The sequence below is a fragment of the Hyperolius riggenbachi genome, chromosome 2, assembly GCF_040937935.1.
Source record: "Hyperolius riggenbachi isolate aHypRig1 chromosome 2, aHypRig1.pri, whole genome shotgun sequence".
Taxonomy (NCBI): domain Eukaryota; kingdom Metazoa; phylum Chordata; class Amphibia; order Anura; family Hyperoliidae; genus Hyperolius; species Hyperolius riggenbachi.
Window position 1 is genome coordinate 9288236 of NC_090647.1, and position 23247 is coordinate 9311482.

Sequence of the window (23247 nt, forward strand, 5' to 3'; positions counted from 1 at the left end):
ACGGATATTTGCGTAAAATAAAAATGGGGATTAAAAAAACGTTAGCAACTTGAAGGTCTCAACGTTGTCGGCAGGAGCATGCCGCTTGTTCGACCGGAAGTCGAGATCAACTCTAGCTATGCGCTAACTCCAAGAGCAGATGATCACTAGGTATCTGTCTCTGCTTTTTATACTCTGAAGTGTCCCCTGGGGCATTTAATGTCCAGCCCCCAGGAACTAATGCAGTTTCCCTGTTTGTGACATCACCGAACGCTTGTCATAATCTTTCTTGTGATATGCAAACTTCAAAGGGGTTCCTGTTTTAGCTTCTTGAAGTTTGCAGAATTCAATAGGTGAGATTGTATCCTACCAGACATCAAAAAGCTTCCTCCACATTATTTCCTTGGTTAAAGTGTATTTTCGCACATACATGAAAAGATTGCCTTTTGGTTACAGGTAGCAGTTTGCCTGTAATTGCCTGTAGACAGAGGCAGACAATCACACCTGGGACAGCAGATCAAAAGTGACTGCTAGTGGCCTAATGAGCCGCTTCCTTGCCTATTGAAGGTGACTGGTCATATTCACTGAAGACCTCTTTAGATGCAAATGTAGGTCTAGTGACCCACCCACACAAATACATGAACAGTCCATGAATCTAGCCTGCATCTCTACACCTTTGACATACCACAGCAGATATAAAAATGATAGAATATGTTTATGTATTCCTAACATCATAAGCACCCCAATATATCACCACATACACGGCCTGATCCATGCTCAGATTGTGCATGATGACCGTGGGCAGCACGGTGGCGTAGTGGTTAGCTCTCTCGCCTTGCAGCACTGGGTCCCTGGTTCGAATCCCAGCCAGGGCACTATCTGCAAAGAGTTTGTATGTTCTCTCCGTGTCTGTGTGGGTTTCCTCCGGGCACTCCGGTTTCCCCCCACACTCCAAAAACATACGGATAAGTTAATTGGCTCCCCCTAAAAAATTGGCCCTAGACTACAGTACTTACACTACATAATATAGACATATGGCAATGGTAGGGATTAGATTGTGAGCTCCTTTGAGGGACAGTTAGTGACAAGACTATATATATATATATATATATATATATATATATATATATATATATATATATATATATATATACACACACACACACACTGTACAGCGCTGCGTAATATGTCGGCGCTATGTAAATACTAAATAATAATGAATGTGTAATAGAAGAAGAATCGCCTCCTTCTCCTGAAGAGTACCTGCACATCACTCTTACATGTACCCACAGTTACATTGCCTAGAGCCTGATCCATGTTCAGATTGTGCATGAAGAGTGTGTATTAGAGGAGGAATCCCCTCATTCCCCTGCAGAGTACCTGCACATCACTCTTACATGTACCCACAGTCACATTGCCTAGGGCCTGATCCATGTTCAGATTGTACATGAAGAATGTTTAATAGAGGAAGAATCCCCTCATTCCCCTGCAGAGTACCTGCACATCATTCTTACATGTACCCACAGTCACATTGCCTAGGGCCTGATTCATGTTCATATTGTGCATGAAGAATGTGTAATAGAGGAAGAATCCCCTCATTCTCCTGCAGAGTACCTGCACATCACTCTTACATGTACCCACAGTTACATTGCCTAGGGCCTGATCCATGTTCAGATTGTGCATGAAGAATGTGTAATAGAGGAAGAATCCCCTTATTCCCCTGCAGTGTACCTGCACATCACTCTTACATGTACCCACAGTCACATTGCCTAGAGCCTGATCCATGTTCAGATTGTGCATGAAGAGTGTGTATTAGAGGAGGAATCCCCTCATTCCCCTGCAGAGTACCTGCACATCACTCTTACATGTACCCACAGTCACATTGCCTAGGGCCTGATTCATGTTCATATTGTGCATGAAGAATGTGTAATAGAGGAAGAATCCCCTCATTCTCCTGCAGAGTACCTGCACATCACTCTTACATGTACCCACAGTTACATTGCCTAGGGCCTGATCCATGTTCAGATTGTACATGAAGAATGTGTAATAGAGGAAGAATCACCTCATTCCCCTGCAGAGTACCTGCACATCACTCTTACATGTACCCACAGTTACATTGCCTAGGGCCTGATCCATGTTCAGATTGTACATGAAGAATGTGTAATAGAGGAAGAATCACCTCATTCCCCTGCAGAGTACCTGCACATCACTCTTACATGTACCCACAGTTACATTGCCTAGGGCCTGATCCATGTTCAGATTGTACATGAAGAATGTGTAATAGAGGAAGAATCCCCTCATTCCCCTGCAGAGTACCTGCACATCACTCTTACATGTACCCACAGTTACATTACCTAGGGCCTGATAGATGTTCAGATTGTACATGAAGAATGTGTAATAGAGGAAGAATCCCCTCATCCCCCTGCAGAGTACCTGCACATCACTCTTACATGTACCCACTGTTACATTGCCTAGGGCCTGATAGATGTTCCTGTCTGTACCTTCTACAAGAACTCTTACTAAGGACTAGTGTTAGGCCTCGTTCATATCTATGCAGCGCAGATGGCCGTGCGGTCGGAACACAACGCGTACGATCGCATGCCATCTGCGCTGTTACCCGAGCACTGCTGATTCCATCCATTGACAGTGAATGAGTCAGCTCTGGGCTTGCGGGCAGAATGCATGCAGCAGTACACAAGCACATCATAGTGCATCGTACTGCTGCGCAGCGCATTTGATGTGAGTGGCAGTAATGCTGTCTATACCCTTCTGCCGTTATTGCGTGTTACCACGTCATACGTGCTTCCAAATGTGCACGGAAGCTCGTATGATGTGAATGAGGCCTAAGTCTGTGACTAAAAGTATTAGAAGCAGAAGATCAGCTGGATAGACAGGTAACTGGTATTGTTTAAAAGGGAATAAATATGGCAGCCTCCATATACCTCTCAGTTCAGTTGTCTTTTAAAATTCTTAAAAACACACGATTGGTTCGCACGATGGCCAGGGGCCCCAAGGCCAATGCGCAATACCTGGAGGGGAGTGCAGGTGGGCCTGGACCTCTCACATCCAGAAAACCCACCAACACTGCCTCCATACTGAATGCTAAATTCAACACACACAAGCAATAGAACACAGCAGTACATGCATGCAGCTACATTTAAGTGGTCAGCAGGTGCTCGTCAGCCAATCAGGATGCACTGTCATACACCCTTTACCTGCCATACCACATCTAGCAGCCGTTAGCATTCAGGTGGGAGGCTTCAGTTGGACGCCATCGCAAGAGGTCCAGGCCCACCTGCACTCCCCTCCAGGTATCGCATATTGGCCTTGGGGCCCCGGCCAGTGAGAGAGGTCCGGGGCCCCTGGCCATCGTGCGAACCAGTCGTGTGTTTTTAAACGTTTTCTTTCAGCTCTAGGACATGGCGGACAGGTGAGCGGTTAGGGAGGGACCCCTGTGGGAGGGATGCCTGCACGGGGCGGTCCTGCTAGCGACGCAATCTTGCGATGGCGTCCAACTGAAGCCTCCCACCTGAATGCTAATGGCTGCTAGATGTGGTATGGCAGGTAAAGGGTGTATGACAGTGCATCCTGATTGGCTGACGAGCACCTGCTGACCACTTAAATGTAGCTGGATGCATGTATTGCTGTGTTCTATAGCTTGTGTGTGTTGTCTTTTAAAATTCCTATGCGTTGGCAGTTGAGATGCATTTCATGTTACATACTTTCAATCAACAAGATTGTAATATGCAAATTAGAGGCGTTGCGGAGTCGGTGGAATCCTAACCTGAGGAGTCGGAGGATTTTTGTACCGACACCACAGCCCTGCAGGTGAGACTTTACTGAGCACTGGGGGGGAGGGGTGGGGAAGAGTGTGACGCTAGTTTCGGATAGCTTTTTTTGCTGAAATCTTTTGGAAGTCGGTTTACAGTGTGTGGGCAGCCAACAGATCCCTCTCTGATCAGATTGGATCTGTCTCACAGTCGATCTGCCCACACATGTCAGTGACTGTTCTGCTCTTCCCCCGCAGGTATCTGATCCCGTGTAACCATGTCATGCTGAGCCAGAGGAGAGCCGTGAAGGATCTGGATCTCTATTCCAAGACCGCGGATAAATTCCTGTCGCTGATCCCACAGTGCTGCCGCAAGGAACGCCTGCAGGACGCGGAGAGGGAGGAGCACGCCACCTGGTCTAAAAGTGAGCTGTCATGTGATCTGGGGGGAGGAGACACGGGATACAGTCAGCTTACAGGAAGTGACACATCCACTTCCTTTAGGTCAGAGGTCACTGAATCCTCAATGCAGACATTGCCATGTAGAGTATAGGGACACGTCTCATACAGGATGAGTGAACTCTTGTTAAACCTGAAGTACTAAAACACATACTTACCTAAGGAGAGGGCAGCCTCTGGGTCCTAATGAGGCTTCCCTCGCTGTCCAGTCCCCGTTGCTGAGTACAGACCCTCCAAAGATTACCAACAAGGGTCGCTCTCCTCCAACACAAAGCATAGGGACACGGCTTCCATCAGCTAGCTACCATACTGGGTCCTCTATTCCTGGCTACCTATACTGGGGAACCTATTCCTGGCTGCCTACACTGGGGCATCTATTCCAGGCTACCGATACTGGGGGCACCTATACCTGGTTACCTATACTGGGGGCACCTATTCCTGGCTACCTATACTGGGGCACCTATACCTGGTTACCTATACCGGGGGCACCTATTCCTGGCTACCTATACTGGAGGCACCTATACCTGGTTACCTATACTGGGGGCACCTATTCCTGGCTACCTATACTGGGGGCACCTATACCTGGCTACCTATACTGGGGAACCTATTCCTGGCTGCCTATACTGGGGCATCTATTCCTGGCTACCTATACTGGGGCATCTATTCCAGGCTACCGATACTGGGGGCACCTATACCTGGTTACCTATACTGGGGGCACCTATTCCTGGCTACCTATACTGGGGGCACCTATACCTGGCTACCATACTGGGGCATCTATTCCTGGCTGCCTATACTGGTGGCACCTATTCCTGGCTGCCTATACTGGTGGCACCTATTCCTGGCTACCTATACTGGGGGCACCTATGCCTGGCTACCATACTGGGGCATCTATTCCTGGCTGCCTATACTGGTGGCACCTATTCCTGGCTACCTATACTGGGGGCACCTATGCCTGGCTACCATACTGGGGCATCTATTCCTGGCTGCCTATACTAGGGGCACCTATTACTGGCTACCATACTGGGGCATCTATTCCTGGCTACTTATACTGGTGGCACCTATTCCTGGCTACCTATACTGGTGGCTCCTATTCCTGGCTACTTATACTGGTGGCACCTATACCTGGTTACCTATACTGGGGGCACCTATTCCTGGCTACTTATACTGGTGGCACCTATTCCTGGCTGCCTATACTGGGGCATCTATTCCTGGCTACCATACTGGAGCATCTATTCCTGGCTACTTATACTGGTGGCACCTACTCCTGGCTACCTATACTGGGGCATCTATTCCTGGCTACCATACTGGGGCATCTATTCCTGGCTTACCTATACTGGGTCACCTATTCCTGGCTACCTATACTGGGGGCACCTATTCCTGGCTACCTATACTGGTGGCACCTATTCCTGGCTACCTATACTGGTGGCACCTATTCCTGGCTACCTATACTGGTGGCACCTATTCCTGGCTGCCTACACTGGAGCACCTATACCTGGCTACCTATACTGGGGGCACCTATTCCTGGCTACCTATACTGGTGGCACCTATTCCTGGCTACCTATACTGGTGGCACCTATTCCTGGCTACCTATACTGGTGGCACCTATTCCTGGCTGCCTACACTGGAGCACCTATACCTGGCTACCTATACTGGGGCATCTATTCCTGGCTACTTATACTGGTGGCACCTATTCCTGGCTACCTATTCCTGGCTACCTATACTGGGGCATCTATTCCTGGCTACTTATACTGGTGGCACCTATTCCTGGCTACCTATACTGGGGCATCTATTCCTGGCTACCTATACTGGGGGCACCTATTCCTGGCTACCTATACTGGTGGCACCTATTCCTGGCTACCTATACTGGTGGCACCTATTCCTGGCTGCCTACACTGGGGCACCTATACCTGGCTACCTATACTGGGGCATCTATTCCTGGCTACTTATACTGGTGGCACCTATTCCTGGCTACCTATACTGGGGCATCTATTCCTGGCTGCCTATACTGGTGGCACCTATTCCTGGCTGCCTACACTGGCTGCACCTATACCTGGCTACCTATACTGGGGGCACCTATTCCTGGCTACCTATACTGGGGGCACCTATACCTGGCTACTTATACTGGGGCATCTATTCCTGGCTGCCTACACTGGGGCACCTATTCCTGGCTACCTATACTGGGGCATCTATTCCTGGCTACCTATACTGGGGGCACCTATGCCTGGCTACCTATACTGGTGGCACCTATTCCTGGCTACCTATACTGGTGGCACCTATTCCTGGCTACCTATACTGGTGGCACCTATTCCTGGCTGCCTACACTGGAGCACCTATACCTGGCTACCTATACTGGGGGCACCTATTCCTGGCTACCTATACTGGTGGCACCTATTCCTGGCTACCTATACTGGTGGCACCTATTCCTGGCTACCTATACTGGTGGCACCTATTCCTGGCTGCCTACACTGGAGCACCTATACCTGGCTACCTATACTGGGGCATCTATTCCTGGCTACTTATACTGGTGGCACCTATTCCTGGCTACCTATTCCTGGCTACCTATACTGGGGCGTCTATTCCTGGCTACCTATACTGGGGCACCTATTCCTGGCTACCTATACTGGGGCATCTATTCCTGGCTACCTATACTGGGGGCACCTATTCCTGGCTACCTATACTGGTGGCACCTATTCCTGGCTACCTATACTGGTGGCACCTATTCCTGGCTGCCTACACTTGGGCACCTATACCTGGCTACCTATACTGGGGCATCTATTCCTGGCTACTTATACTGGTGGCACCTATTCCTGGCTACCTATACTGGGGCATCTATTCCTGGCTGCCTATACTGGTGGCACCTATTCCTGGCTGCCTACACTGGCTGCACCTATACCTGGCTACCTATACTGGGGGCACCTATTCCTGGCTACCTATACTGGGGGCACCTATACCTGGCTACTTATACTGGGGCATCTATTCCTGGCTGCCTACACTGGGGCACCTATTCCTGGCTACCTATACTGGGGCATCTATTCCTGGCTACCTATACTGGGGGCACCTATGCCTGGCTACCTATACTGGGACACCTATGCCTGGCTACCTATACTGGGGCATCTATACCTGGCTACTTATACTGGGGCATCTATTCCTGGCTGCCTACACTGGGGCACCTATTCCTGGCTACCTATACTGGGGCATCTATTCCTGGCTACCTATACTGGGGCATCTATTCCTGGCTACCTATACTGGGGCACCTATGCCTGGCTACCTATACTGGGGGTACCTATACCTGGCTACCTATACTGGGGGCACCTATGCCTGGCTACCTATACTGGGGCACCTATACCTGGCTACCTATACTGGGGCACCTATTCCTGCCTACCTATACTGGGGCACCTATTCCTGCCTACCTATACTGGGGCACCTATTCCTGGCTACCTATACTGGGGGCACCTATTCCTGGCTACCTATACTGGGGGCACCTATTCCTGGCTACCTATACTGGGGGCACCTATTCCTGGCTACCTATACTGGGGGCACCTATTCCTGGCTACCTATACTGGGGGCGCCTATTCCTGGCTAACTATACTGGGGGCACCTATTCCTGGCTACCTATACTGGGGGCACCTATTCCTGGCTACCTATACTGGGGCGTTTATTCCTGGCTACCTATACTGGGGGCACCTATACCAGGCTACCTATACTGGGGCATTTATTCATGGCTACCTATTCTAGAGGCACCTATGCCTGGCTACCTATATTAGGGCATTTATTCCTGGCTACCTATATTAGGGCATCTATTCCTGGCTACCTATACTGGGGACACCTGTGCCTGGCTACCTATACTGGGGGCACCTATTCCTGGCTACCTATACTGGGGGCATCTATTCCTGGCTACCTATACTGGGGCATTTATTCCTGGCTACCTATACTGGGGGCATTTATTCCTGGCTACCTATACTGGGGGCACCTATTCCTGGCTTCCTATACTGGGGGCATCTATTCCTGGCTACCTATACTGGGGCATTTATTCCTGGCTACCTATACTGGGGACATCTATTCCTGGCTACCTATACTGGGGCATTTATTCCTGGCTACCTATACTGGGGCATTTATTCCTGGCTACCTATACTGGTGGCACCTATTCCTGGCTACCTAAACTGGGGCATTTATTCCTGGCTACCTATACTGGGGGCACCTATTCCTGGCTTCCTATACTGGGGGCAACTATACCTGGCTACCTATACTGGGGGCACCTATTCCTGGCTACCTATACTGGGGGCACCTATTCCTGGCTACCTATACTGGGGGCACCTATTCCTGGCTACCTATACTGAGGGCACCTATACCTGGCTACCTATACTGGGGGCACCTATTCCTGGCTACCTATACTGGGGGCACCTATTCCTGGCTACCTATACTGAGGGCACCTATACCTGGCTACCTACCTATACTGGGGGCACCTATTCCTGGCTATCTATACTGGGGCATTTATTCCTGGCTCAGTGAGTAATTTAAGCACTGTCAAAAGGCAAAGCAGAAATTACCGTATTTTTCACCGTATAAGACGCTCAAGAATATAAGACACACGTAGGTTTGGAGGGCAAAAACCAGGGAAAAAAATATATATACTAAACCTGGTGCGCCTATGTTCCAGATGTTCTCCACCAGTTGGTATCCTTCTATGTCCCTTCTGTCCTCCCAGATTTCTCCAGGTGTCCCCAGGACTCCCTTCTGTTCTCCCAGATGTCTCCAGGTGTCCCCTTCTGTCCCCAGGTCTCCCTTCTGTCCTCCCAGATGTCTCCAGGTGTCCCCTTCTGTCCCCAGGTCTCCCTTCTGTCCTCCCAGATGTCTCCAGGTGTCCCCTTCTGTCCCCAGGTCTCCCTTCTGTCCTCCCAGATGTCTCCAGGTGTCCCCTTCTGTCCCTAGGTCTCCCTTCTGTCCCCAGGTCTCCCTTCTGTCCCCAGGTCTCCCTTCTGTCCCCAGGTCTCCCTTCTGTCCTCCCAGGTGTCCCCTTCTGTCCCCAGGACTCCCTTCTGTTCTCCCAGATGTCTCCAGGTGTCCCCTTCTGTCCCCAGGTCTCCCTTCTGTCCCCAGGTCTCCCTTCTGTCCCCAGGTCTCCCTTCTGTCCCCAGGTCTCCCTTCTGTCCTCCCAGATGTCCACCTTCTGTCCCCAGGTGTTCCTGCTATGTCCCATGTGTCTGTTTCTTCCCCTGTGTCCCTGCGATCTCTGCTGTGTCCCGGCTTTTTCCCCCCATGTCCCTGCTACTTGCACTTGTCCCTGCTCGATGTCTGAATGTATACAGTGTAGTGCTGCTGTATCTCCGCCATGTCACCGCTATGTCCCCCAGTACTAGCATTTGTAGTGGCCCAGCAGCGCCCGCTATGTCAGCCTTTCATCCCCGCGGGCGCTGCTGGAGAGGTAAGGGCCTGCAGCAGCTACACTTCACACATTTACCATCATACAGGGACATATGCTAGTAGCGGGGGACAGAGCGGGCACATAGGCAGGGAATCCCCGAGGTAGCGGCAGGTCGGTGGTTTCTATCGGCGGGTGTTAGGAAGTCGGGGATTCCCTGCCTTTGCCGTATAAGACGCAGGGACTTTCTCCCCATTTTTGGAGGGAAAAAAGTGTGTCTTATACGGCGAAAAATACGGTACTATAAAAGGGGATGCTCGGGTCCAAATAATTGTGATACTGTGATATTTTTGAGATTAGAGACAGTTATCATACCGTTGCAACCCTAGTTCTGGTTGTAAGTAATCTTCATTTTTTTCCTGAAGGTCACGGCAGCCCGAGTATCGACACCTCTTCAGTAAACACTGTGCCCAGACCCTCCACCCCATCTCGGATGGGTTTCTTCATGAGACAGACCCCAGACAGTCCCTCACAGAGGTCCTCCTCCTTCTCCTCACCAGATTCCAGCTTCGGAAGTCCTCGGCACGGTTCTATGTCTTGGGAAGAAGTCGCTGAGCTGGATTCAAACTACTTGGAGTATCTCCAGGAGGCCCGGGCAGGGATAGACCGGTGTACACGGGCCTGCAGGGTGTGGTCTGCTCCATATGATGGAGAGGTGCCAAGCCCCCGTAGCCTTTCACCCCCTACACCAGAAGAGGTCTGTGTGTCCCCAGATTATTTCTCTACTCCGCTTCCTTCCTCCAGATATCAGGGGGAGCGGGAGGGCCGGAGGCACAACATTACCCCCAGGACTAAAAAACGCAGCCTGCAGGAGGAGGAGGGTCAGGAGGCGGGAGGCCAGGGAGGGGGGGCAGATGGAGGACACCAAGAATCATCTCAAGATGGCAACGCCGGGCCTCTTCTCATGAATGGGACCCTGACAGAAGATCAGGGGTACTTGGGTGCCACGGCAAGGACCTCTGCTCACCCTGGCCGCAGTGAAGATGTGGAAGTGAAAAAGGTGAAGCGAGAGCCGGTGGAGCACAGGGGGGTCTCCATGACTGGAGGAGGAGAACGAGTAACAGGGGTAGAAAATGGGACGGAGGAGAAAGGGGTCCTTCCAGGAGATGCACAACCCTGGGCCTCCCCTCAGTGGGAGACGCCTGAGTCTGTGGACAGCCTTATAGACGAGCTGTTAGACCGGGCCCCCGCAGAGACCAACGGGGCCCACCTGAGCATTGAGAAGCTGGGGGAGGAGCTGAAGGAGATGGAGGACAGCATGAGGGAGGTGGCCGTGCAGGAAGAGGAGGAGCCGCTGGAGAGGCGCCTAAGACTCGCCTCCGAGGAGGAAGATGACACAGAGATCGCCAATAGGGAAACTGAGAATGCCAAGAGCAGATCGGACTCTCTGACCCTCCTGCTCAGCAGCCCTCTGAGAGCGCAAACTGGCAGCCAGCCTTTTACCGGTGAGTCCTGGGACCTGTCTTGTTACTCACTGCAATGATACTGCAGCCAGGGGAGGGAATTATACCACACGGGGAGTGACATCAGCTGGGGGAGGGAATTATACCACACAGGGGGAGCACATTGCAGCTGGGGAGGGGATTATACGACACGGGGAGTACACTGCAGCTGGTAGTTGGGGGAGGGAATTATAACACACAGGTGAATGGACAGTAGTTTGGGGGAGGGAATTATACCACACAGGTGAATGGACAGTAGTTGGGGGAGGGAATTATACCACACAGGTGAATGGACAGCAGTTGGGGGAGGGAATTCTACCACACAGGTGAATGGACAGTAGTTGGGGGAGGGAATTATACCACACAGGTGAATGGACAGTAGTTGGGGGAAGGAATTATACCACACAGGTGAAATGATAGTAGTTGGGGGAGGGAATTATACCACACAGGTGAATGGACAGTAGTTGGGGGAGGGAATTATACCACACAGGTGAATGGACAGTAGTTGGGGGAGGGAATTATACCACACAGGTGAATGGACAGTAGTTGGGGGAGGGAATTATACCACACAGGTGAATGGACAGTAGTTGGGGGAGGGAATTATACCACACAGGTGAATGGACAGTAGTTGGAGAGACCCCATTGCAGAAAGCCAGTATTGGTTAGTGGACTGTAGGGAGTCAGTAAATATAATGTGTGATCCAGTGAGTGGCCGCTACCTCATATAACGCATTTGTCGCACGCTGATGATGTCATATCCTCCCCGCAGGACCCTTCATTGCTGTCCTCTTCACTAAGCTGGAGAACATGGTGACCAACTCGCTGTATGTGAACTTCCTGCTGACGGGAATCATTGCCCAGCTGGCCTGTCACCCGCAGCCCCTCCTCCGCTCCTTTCTGCTTAATACCAACATGGTGTTCCAGCCTAGCGTCAAGTCTCTGGTGCAGGTGAGGCCCCAGTGTGTGTGTACAGAGGGGAGGGGCTCTGTCCCGGGGTGTACAGAGGGGGGGGCTATGTCCCATGTCCAGAGGGGAGGAGCTCTGTCCGGTGTATGTGTACAGTGGGGAGGGGCTCTGTCCCATGTACAGCGGGGAGGAGCTCTGTCCCGTGGTGTACAGAGGGGCGGAGCTCTGTCCCATGGTGTACAGAGGGGAGGAGCTCTGTTCCATGGTGTACAGAGGGGAGGGGCTCTGTCCCGTGGTGTACAGAGGGGAGGGGCTCTGTCCCACGTTCGATGTATGTGTATAGAGGGGAGGGGCTTTGTCCACTATATGTTTACAGAGGGGAGGGTCCAGTGTGTGTACAGAGGGGAGGGGCTTCGTCCAGTGTATTTGTACAGAGGGGTGGAGATTTGTCTGTTATACAGAGGGAAGGGGCTCTGGTGTATGTGGAAAGAGAGGAGGGGCATCTGTCCGGTGTACAGAGGGGAGGTGCTTTGTCTGATGTATGTGTACAGAGGGGCGGGGCTCTGTCCAGTGTAAGTGTTCAGAGGGGAGGGGCTCCGTCCAGTGTACAGATCAGATTGGCTTTGTCTGGTATACAAAGAGGAGGGGCTCTGCCCGGTGTATGTGTACCGCGGGGAGGGGCTCCGTCCATTGTATATGTACAGAGGGGATGGGCTTATGGGGTAAGTGTCCTCCTTGTCTGTAGGGTGGCCAACTTGTTGTGTTCAGCCATGCTTAGTATGCCCCGCCTTCTTACCGGCAGGTTCTCTGTCCTTCCCGCACTGTCTGTAGGGCGGCCATCTTGTTGTGTTCAGCCATGCTCAGTATGCCCCGCCTTCTCTCTGGCAGGTCCTCGGCTCGGTGAAGAACAAGATTGAAGCTTTCGCTGCCTCTCAGGAGGATTTCCCAGCACTTCTCTTCAAAGCCAAGAAGTTCCTTATCGCTCGGGGGAAGTTGGACTGGAGCGAGGGGCCCAACTCTGTCCCGGCCCTGCGCCGCTCTGACACACTAGGTGAGAGGTAGTGTTCCCCGCCCTCCTCTGACACGCTAGGTGAGAGGTAGTGTTCCCAGCCCAGCCCCGCTCTGACACGCTAGGTGAGAGGTAGTGTTCCCAGCCCAGCCCCGCTCTGACACGCTAGGTGAGAGGTAGTGTTCCCCGCCCTCCTCTGACACGCTAGGGGAGAGGTAGTGTTCCCACCCCGGCCCTTCTCTGACACGCTAGGTGAGAGGTAGTGTTCCCCGCCCTCCTCTGACACGCTAGGGGAGGGGTAGTGTTCCCAGCCCCGCTCTGACACGCTAGGTGAGAGGTAGTGTTCCAGCACTGTTCTGACACGCTAGGGGAGGGGTAGTGTTCCCAGCCCGGCCCTGCTCGGACAGTCTAGGGGAGGGGTAGTGTTCCTGGCCCCGCCCTGCTCGGACATTCTAGGGGAGGGGTAGTGTTCCTGGCCCCACCTTGCTCTGACACGCTAGGGGAGGGGTAGTGTTCCCGGCTCCACCCTGCTCTGACACACTAGGGGAGGGAAAATATGTAAAACCGGCGCTAGCTGTGGCTAAGTATTGCCCTTTGGATGAGTGTTATGCCCACGGTGCTGCTCCCTCCACTGGGTGGTGCCAGAGATCTAGCATATGAAAAACAAGAGAACCGCCGGCTCCTACACTGACGATCAGACGGCTTGCCGAGAGGTGTAGGAGCCGGCGGTTGGTCCCCAGTCCACTTGCTTTCTATCGCATACGGATCCTTGAAGCCCTGGCCAGGCTCAGGAAGTGGGTGATACTCGCTGGCGGCCCTCTACATGTGCGATAACTACACACTCATTGTAAGTGCAATTGTTTTTAGCGTGGAATTGTCGAATAAAAGGTTAATGCACCATAGGAGCGCACCCTTGTTCTCTTGTTTTTCATACACTAAGGGAGGGGTAGTGTTCCTGGCCCCGCCCCACTCTGACATTCTAGGAGAGGGGTAGTGTTCCCGCCCTGCTCTGACACAGTAGGAGAGGGGTAGTGTTCCTGGCCCCGCCCCACTCTGACACACCTGTATTCAGCAGGGCACCACGCATTTGGACATATGAGATATGATTATGAAACAATAAAGTATGCCTGAGAACCTTCATATCTCGGGGGGAATCTCCGATTTGTGAGGGAATTTCACGAAACGTGTCAAAATGAGCCCAACAACTTTGGAAAAGATTGTTCTAGCATTTTTCTGAAGGCTAGAAAGCCGATGAAATGTGGAGAAATTATTCCTTTTCTACGATAGTGAGTTTGTCTGTGTCTGCTCACAGCAGGGGTGTGTGTACACTAGGCCTGAACAATTTTAGGAGAATATTATATTGCACAATTCCTGTCAGAAATTTCAATACACAATGATGGTGAGTATGAGTGCCTGCAGTAAAGGTAGCCAAGTATAGGTGCCTAAGTAAAGGTTAGCTACAGGTGCCCCAGTACATGTAAGCCAGTATGGGCGCCGCAGTACAGGTTAGCCAGTATGGGCGCCGCAGTACAGGTTAGCCAGTATGGGCTCCGCAGTACAGGTTAGCCAGTATGGGCTCCGCAGTACAGGTTAGCCAGTATGGGCTCAGCAGTACATGTTAGCCAGTATGGGCTCCGCAGTACAGGTTAGCCAGTATGGGCTCCGCAGTGCAGGTTAGCCAGTATGGGCTCCGCAGTACAGGTTAGCCAGTATGGGCGCCGGAGTACAGGTTAGCCAGTATGGGCGCCGCAGTACAGGTTAGCCAGTATGGGCGCCGCAGTACAGGTTAGCCAGTATGGGCGCCGCAGTACAGGTTAGCCAGTATAGGCTCCGCAGTACAGGTTAGCCAGTATGGGCTCCGCAGTGCAGGTTAGCCAGTATGGGCGCGCGAGTGCAGGTTAGCCAGTATGGGCGCGCAAGTGCAGGTTAGCCAGTATGGGCGCGCGAGTGCAGGTTAGCCAGTATGGGCGCGCGAGTGCAGGTTAGCCAGTATGGGCGCGCGAGTGCAGGTTAGCCAGTATGGGCGCGCGAGTGCAGGTTAGCCAGTATGGGCGCGCGAGTGCAGGTTAGCCAGTATGGGCGCGCGAGTGCAGGTTAGCCAGTATGGGCGCGCGAGTGCAGGTTAGCCAGTATGGGCGCGCGAGTGCAGGTTAGCCAGTATGGGCGCGCGAGTGCAGGTTAGCCAGTATGGGCGCGCGAGTGCAGGTTAGCCAGTATGGGCGCGCGAGTGCAGGTTAGCCAGTATGGGCGCGCGAGTGCAGGTTAGCCAGTATGGGCTCCGCAGTACAGGTTAGCCAGTATGGGCTCCGCAGTGCAGGTTAGCCAGTATAGGCGCCGCAGTACAGGTTAGCCAGTATAGGCGCCGCAGTGCAGGTTAGCCAGTATAGGCGCCGCAGTGCAGGTTAGCCAGTATGGGCGCCGCAGTACAGGTTAGCCAGTATGGGCTCCGCAGTACAGGTTAGCAAGTATGGGCGCCGCAGTGCAGGTTAGCCAGTATGGGCTCCGCAGTACAGGTTAGTTAGTATAGGCTCCGCAGTACAGGTTAGCCAGTATGGGCTCCGGAGTACAGGTTAGCCAGTATGGGCGCCGCAGTACAGGTTAGCCAGTATGGGCTCCGCAGTACAGGTTAGCCAGTATGGGCTCCGCAGTACAGGTTAGCCAGTATGGGCACCGCAGTACAGGTTAGCCAGTATGGGCACCGCAGTGCAGGTTAGCCAGTATGAGCGCCGCAGTGCAGGTTAGCCAGTATGGGCTCCGCAGTACAGGTTAGCCAGTATGGGCTCCGCAGTGCAGGTTAGCCAGTATAGGCGCCGCAGTACAGGTTAGCCAGTATAGGCGCCGCAGTGCAGGTTAGCCAGTATGGGCGGCCCAGTGCAGGTTAGCAAGTATGGGCTCCGCAGTACAGGTTAGCCAGTATGGGCTCCGCAGTACAGGTTAGCCAGTATGGGCTCCGCAGTGCAGGTTAGCCAGTATGGGCTCCGCAGTACAGGTTAGCCAGTATGGGCGCCGCAATACAGGTTAGCCAGTATGGGCTCCGCAGTGCAGGTTAGCCAGTATGGGCTCCGCAGTACAGGTTAGCCAGTATGGGCTCCGCAGTACAGGTTAGCCAGTATGGGCTCCGCAGTGCAGGTTAGCCAGTATGGGCTCCGCAGTGCAGGTTAGCCAGTATGGGCTCCGCAGTGCAGGTTAGCCAGTATGGGCTCCGCAGTGCAGGTTAGCCAGTATGGGCTCCGCAGTGCAGGTTAGCCAGTATGGGCGCCGCAGTACAGGTTAGCCAGTATGGGCTCCGCAGTACAGGTTAGCCAGTATGGGCTCCGCAGTGCAGGTTAGCCAGTATGGGCTCCGCAGTGCAGGTTAGCCAGTATGGGCTCCGCAGTGCAGGTTAGCCAGTATGGGCTCCGCAGTGCAGGTTAGCCAGTATGGGCTCCGCAGTGCAGGTTAGCCAGTATGGGCTCCGCAGTGCAGGTTAGCCAGTATGGGCTCCGCAGTGCAGGTTAGCCAGTATGGGCTCCGCAGTGCAGGTTAGCCAGTATGGGCTCCGCAGTGCAGGTTAGCCAGTATAGGCGCCGCAGTGCAGGTTAGCTAGTATAGGCGCCGCAGTGCAGGTTAGCCAGTATGGGCTCCGCAGTGCAGGTTAGCCAGTATAGGCGCCGCAGTGCATGTTAGCCAGTATAGGCGCCGCAGTGCATGTTAGCCAGTATAGGCGCCGCAGTGCATGTTAGCTAGTATAGGCGCCGCAGTGCATGTTAGCTAGTATAGGCGCCGCAGTACAGGTTAGCCAGATCCTTCCCCCCCCCCCCCCCTTTAATGTATACAGGCAGATCCCCACTTTAAATGTATATAGTCAAATCTCCCCATAGGTTATATAGCCAGATCCCACTTTTAGTGTATACAGGCAGACCCCCCCCCCCCCCCCCATTGGTTTATATGGCCAGATCATCCCTTTAGTGCATATAGGCAAATCCCCCCCCCCCCCCCTTTAGTGTGTATAGCCAGATCCCCCTCTTTTAATGTATATAGCCAGATCCCCCGCCCCCTCCCCCCCTTTAGTGTAGTATATAGCCAGATTTCCCAACCCCCCCACCCCCTTTTAGTGTTTATAGCCACTTTTTCCCCAGCCCTTAGTGTATATAGGCAAATCCCCCTGTAGTTTCCCCCTCACTGCCATTGGTACCTGCTCTGCTCCCAGCCTCCTCCAGTAGGTTCTGATCGGCCTTACTGCATTGCCGTGTGTTGAGCTGTAGTGAAGAGACCACGAGTGTTCGCACAGTAACTGCGGGGTCTGTAACAGAAAGTGACATCACGTCACTTCCTGGTGGGCGTGGTTACTGGGCAACACTTGCTGCCACTTCACAGTGGCTCGCCGCACGGCAATGTGGCAAGGGGATCGGGACTTACTGAAGGAGGGTGCTGGGAGCAAAGCAGAGCAGGTACCAGTGGCAGTGAGCACTGCCACAAAACCACCGCTTTGACAAGATTGTCTTGCTACAGATTTTAAACCAAAATTGTTCAATCCCACCGTAGTGTGTGGCCCCTCCTCCCGTGGTGTGTGGCCCCTCCTCCCGTGGTGTGTGGCCCCTCCTCCCGTGGTGTGTGGCCCCTCCTCCCGTGGTGTGTGGCCCCTCCTCCCGTGGTGTGTGGCCCCTCCTCCCGTGGTGTGTGGCCCCTCCTCCCATGGTGTGTGTGGCCCCTCCTCCCGTGGTGTGTGGCCCCTCCCGTGGTGTGTGGCCCCTCCTCCCGTAGTGTGTGTGTGGCCCCTCCTCCCGTAGTGTGTGTGGCCCCTCCTCCCGAAGTGTGTGTGTGGCCCCTCCTCCCGTAGTGTGTGTGTGTGGCCCCTCCTCCCGTAGTGTGTGTGTGTGGCCCCTCCTCCCGTAGTGTGTGTGGCCCCTCCTCCCGTGGTGTGTGGCCTCTTATTTCGTGGTGTGTGGCCCCTCATCTCGTAGTGTGCGTGGCCCTTCCTCCCGTAGTGTGTGTGGCCCTTCCTCCCGTAGTGTGTGTGGCCTCTCCTCCCATAGTGTGTGTGGCACCTCCTCCCGTAGTGTGTTGGCCCCTCCTCCCGTAGTGTGTGTGGCCCCTCCTCCCCTGGTGTGTGGACCCTCCTCCCGTGGTGTGTGGACCTTCCTTCCGTGGTGTGTGGACCCTCCTCCCGTGGTGTGTGGACCCTCCTCCCGTGGTGTGTGGACCCTCCTCCCGTGGTGTGTGGACCCTCCTCCCGTGGTGTGTGGACCCTCCTCCCGTGGTGTGTGGACCCTCCTCCCGTGGTGTGTGTGGCCCCTCCTCCCGTGGTGTGTGTGGACCCTCCTCCCGTGGTGTGTGTGGCCCCTCCTCCCGTGGTGTGTGTGGCCCCTCCTCCCGTGGTGTGTGGCCCCTCCTCCCGTGGTGTGTGTGGCCCCTCCTCCCGTGGTGTGTGTGGCCCCTCCTCCCGTGGTGTGTGTGGCCCCTCCTCCCGTGGTGTGTGTGGCCCCTCCTCCCGTGGTGTGTGTGGCCCCTCCTCCCGTGGTGTGTGGCCCGTCCTCCCATAGTTGGTGTAGCCCCTCCTCCCGTGGTGTGTGGCCTCTTATTTCGTGGTGTGTGGACCGTCATCCCGTTGCACTCCTCTCATGCCTGTTTTCTGTCTCTGTAGTGAAAAGTCGGAAGCCTTCCATCGGAGAGCTGATTCTGCGTCACACTAACAGCCCGACGCGGGCGCGGCAAGCAGCGCAGATGGCTTTCCAGCACGTGCGAGATGGGCAGGTCCTCCACGCTCTCTCCGGGACGTCCATCTTCAAGTCTTCAGCGGAGAAACAGAACGAAGCTCTGCGGGTGAAGAACGCAGTGTACTGCGCTGTAATCTTCACCGAGTTCATGAAGGAACTGGCGGCCATCACGCAGGAGCACGCCGTCACCTCCCCCTACCTCCCAGCGGAGACAGAGGAGTGACCCCCGGGGGGCGTGGCTTCAGAGTATCGCCACAGTCCGTCCTTCTTTCACGAACTCAGCTGGTCTGCAGAGACAACCACCCAACACTGGAGAGGAGGCGTGGCCAGCCGCCTGTGGCCACTCCCTTGAGGGTGACCCCTTGTTTTTAACCTCCCAGCCAGGACTGAACTCCGCCTCCTCCTGTCGCCTGCGTTGGTGCGGGGGAGGGGGATGGATTTGATTTTTAACTTATTTAAATGGCAGTGTGTTCTTACCGGGGCAGCGAGTCCTAGTGTATGTATATATACCGTATGTACATGTGTGTATATATATGTATACATATATTTATATATACATCTCACGCGGGCATTGTGTACATAGCTGCAGAGATCTGCCCACTGGAATTCTGGGAGATCGCGTTTTATTGGCTCCGCCCAAAGGCCATCATTTTAGTTTCTCATTTCACGGATGTGCGCGATTCACCACATGCCAGTCTGTCATTGTGCGTCTTCTGGGGTCCCCTCCCCACTCCCCCCAGACAAAGAACGACAACTGGACTGAGAGTTAAAAAAGGGGGTGTGGTTTAATAATTTATTATGTCAGACTGGATTTCCAGCCCGCCTGTCACTCCACCCCTTATTTCCCAGAGGTCTCTGGCCTCTAATCATCGGAGAGAGGTGTTCCTCCAGTGACCCCTTCTTCCTTCTTGCTGCACACAGCAGTTTCGCTCCATCTCCGTAGATCAGTTAGAAGTTCAATCTCTGACAATAAATCTGACAATAAATCTCCATAACATTGGCAGCAGTGAAGCTGATTGGCGGTTGCTGCTGGATACCCACAATCCCTTGCTCTGTTCACTGCCTTACCTACAGGGGGACTCTGAAGGAGATGACCCATCTCTCTCAGCTGCTTGTAGATTGTGAGTGTCTGACGTCCTCCTAGGATGATACCGGCATTCGCTCCTCTGACATCCTTGCAGCTGTTCAGTGATTGGGGGGGGGGGGGGTTTATCTAGGGGGGAGGGGGTATATCTACCGCACTGTGTAAGCTCCTGGGAAACCCGGAGAGCCAGCTACAGGAGCAGGGGGGTGGGAGTTGCTGTGGTGGCCAGGAAGAGATATATGAATTTTCAGTGGAAGTTCTGTATATAACAACAGCTCTGTGATGGGAAATTCTCTGTAATAATAGGAAGTCATAGAATGGCTTGTGTAGATGAAATTCATTTTTATGTTCTGAAAGGAGATTTTAATGCCTCTTATGTGCCATAAATTGTACCACGATGCATGAATCCTGCCCTCTGCTGGGCACACTGTGGAAGTGCAAACGCTGCGCCTCATGCACTACAGGAAGGGAATGTTTGTGGCGGCTCCTGGCAAGGGGAGCCGAGGGTCTGTCTACAGATAAATGGAGAGTTTGGGTTGTATTTCCTCTAGGGACCTACCTGACCGGGGAGGAGCCATCCTGGGACACGCACTGACCAGGGAAGAGCCATCCTGGGGCAAGTGCTAACCCACCTGACCAGGGAGGAGCCATCCTGGGGTAAGCGCTAACCCACCTGACCAGGGAGGAGCCATCCTGGGACACGTACCAACCCACATGACCAGGGAGGAGCTATCCTGGGCCACACGCTTACCCACCTGACCGGGGAGGGGCCATCCTGGGACAAGCGCTAACCCACCTGACCAGGGAGGAGCCATCCTGGGACAAGCGCTAACCCACCTGACCAGGGAGGGGCCATCCTGGGACAAGCGCTAACCCACCTGACCAGGGAGCGGCCATCCTGAGGCAAGCGCTGACCAGGGAGGAGCCATCCTGGGACACGCACCAACCCACATGACCAGGGAGGAGTCATCCTGGGACACACGCTTACCCACCTGACCAGGGAGGGGCCATCCTGGGACAAGCGCTAACCCACCTGACCAGGGAGGAGCCATCCTGGGACAAGCGCTAACCCACATGACCAGGGAGGAGCCGTCCTGGGACAGAGCGCTAACCCACCTGACCAGGGAGGGGCCATCTTGGGACACATGCTTACCCACCTGACCGGGGAGGGGCCATCCTGGGACAAGCGCTAACCCACCTGACCAGGGAGGAGCCATCCTGGGACAGAGCGCTAACCCACCTGACCAGGGAGGAGCCATCCTGGGACACATGCTTACCCACCTGACCAGGGGGGGGCCATCCTGAGTCGAGTGCTAGTCCACCTGACGAGGGGGAGCCTTCCTGGGAAAGAGCGCTAACCCACCTGACCAGGGAGAGGCCATCCTGGGACAGAGCGCTCACCCACCTGACCAGGGAGGGGCCATCTTGGGACACATGCTTACCCACCTGACCAAGGAGGGGCCATCTTGGGACACATGCTTACCCACCTGACCGGGGAGGGGCCATCCTGGGACAAGCGCTAACCCACCTGACCAGGGAGGAGCCATCCTGGGACAGAGCGCTAACCCACCTGACCAGGGAGGAGCCATCCTGGGACACATGCTTACCCACCTGACCAGGGAGGGGCCATCCTGAGTCGAGTGCTAGTCCACCTGACGAGGGGGAGCCTTCCTGGGACAGAGCGCTAACCCACCTGACCAGGGAGGGGCCATCTTGGGACACATGCTTACCCACCTGACCAAGGAGGGGCCATCTTGGGACACATGCTTACCCACCTGACCGGGGAGGGGCCATCCTGGGACAAGCGCTAACCCACCTGACCAGGGAGGAGCCATCCTGGGACAGAGCGCTAACCCACCTGACCAGGGAGGAGCCATCCTGGGACACATGCTTACCCACCTGACCAGGGAGGGGCCATCCTGAGTCGAGTGCTAGTCCACCTGACGAGGGGGAGCCTTCCTGGGACAGAGCGCTAACCCACCTGACCAGGGAGAGGCCATCCTGGGACAGAGCGCTCACCCACCTGACCAGGGAGGGGCCATCTTGGGACACATGCTTACCCACCTGACCAGGGAGGGGCCATCATGAGTCGAACACTAACCCACCTGACCAGGGAGGAGCCATCCTGGGGCAAGCGCTAACCCACCTGACCAGGGAGAAGCCATCCTGGGACAGAGCGCTAACCCACCTGACCAAGGAGGGGCCATCTTGGGACACATGCTTACCCACCTGACCAGGGAGGGGCCATCCTGGGACAGAGCGCTAACCCACCTGACCAGGGAGGCGCCATCCTGGGACAGAGCGCTAACCCACCTGACCAGGGAGGCGCCATCCTGGGACAGAGCGCTAATCCACCTGACCAGGGAGGAGCCATCCTGGGACAGCTCACCCCCATATTCTGCTGTCTGGAAGTTCCTTTTCAGGTAAACATTGATGTAGAAGACAGTCCTCAGCCTCCCCTTCTCTGACTACCCTGGGCCCCTTATTCGTTACTGTGCCCCTCTCTGCACCCCTCCCAGTTCCAGGAAGTCCCGCCTCTTTTCTGCTCTTAATATTCCGTTCCCAAATTCTCTATTTACTGACATAAAGGGATCCGTCTAGTCACATTTTACTGTATAACATGTCTGATTTTTGTTTGTAATTCATTTTAGCCTCTTTTGTGTCATAAAAGCCATACGGCCTTCCGCCATTGCACACCCCGCGACCTTTACACCCAGAATAACGGAAGCGTGTGGGGTACTCTGATTGAGATTTGTGAATCTGTGTTCTGATAATCTGTACACTAGACGTAAAGATCGCCGTGTTTACAGTCCATGGTGGTGCCTGGCTGGTATTCCCAGCAGTTGGGGTAGCGCTGGTCAGCTCTGCACTACTTCCCTTCCCCCACTACGTCTTTCTGGGGAACACTGAGTGTCGGCCGCCTCCTCTGAAGGGCCCGCAGGACAATTCTCATTCGCTTGATGATTTGCGTTTGCTGAGAATGCTTGATTGTGTGTGTGTTAGGTTGTGATCATACCGTATCGAGGGGGGTGTCTGGGGACCCCTCGATTGTTTTGCACATTTTGTTTTGTACCAGATTTTATAATTTTGTCATTTTTCTTCCTTCTGTTGCCAAACTGAATTGTGATGGCGGCCTGATAGCGGGCAGCCATGTCTCGAAGCCCCCTGTTTGCGTGTCAAAGCTGCTCCAGTGTCAGCCATTTTAGATTCTTGCTTCCTGTTTGCACGCCTCTTAATTTTAATTATTTTTACCGTGATTGTTCTTTAGAAAAAAAAAAGGGAATTGACTTTCTTGTCCGTCTGTGTGTTTCCTGTATTAATAGACTATCAGAAGTGGACTCAGACTGCATACCAGTAGAGTGGCCATTAACGCCTACACTTTATCTACACTGCCCAAGAAACGCTCTGTTCTGACCTTTGCTCTCCAAGATGGAGTCTGTTCCGCCCTGTGAAGACTCTGTTGAGTCTTGTTCCTCGGGGGTTG

General features: G+C 53.9%; 1 protein-coding gene across 2 annotated transcripts in view; it reads left to right on the top strand.

The window, feature by feature from the left end:
• The window catches only part of FHIP1B (FHF complex subunit HOOK interacting protein 1B), an 86433-nt gene extending 66555 nt beyond the window's left edge, over positions 1-19878 (top strand). For both annotated transcript variants that reach the window (XM_068266470.1, XM_068266471.1), the window contains exons 9-13: positions 4007-4173; positions 9992-11071; positions 11838-12016; positions 12863-13025; positions 18607-19878. In XM_068266470.1, coding sequence (XP_068122571.1) covers positions 4007-4173; positions 9992-11071; positions 11838-12016; positions 12863-13025; positions 18607-18902 — 1885 coding nt within the window. In that variant the 3' untranslated portion in view covers positions 18903-19878. The remainder of the gene's footprint in view (positions 1-4006; positions 4174-9991; positions 11072-11837; positions 12017-12862; positions 13026-18606) is intronic.
• Positions 19879-23247: the final 3369 nt, after the last annotated feature.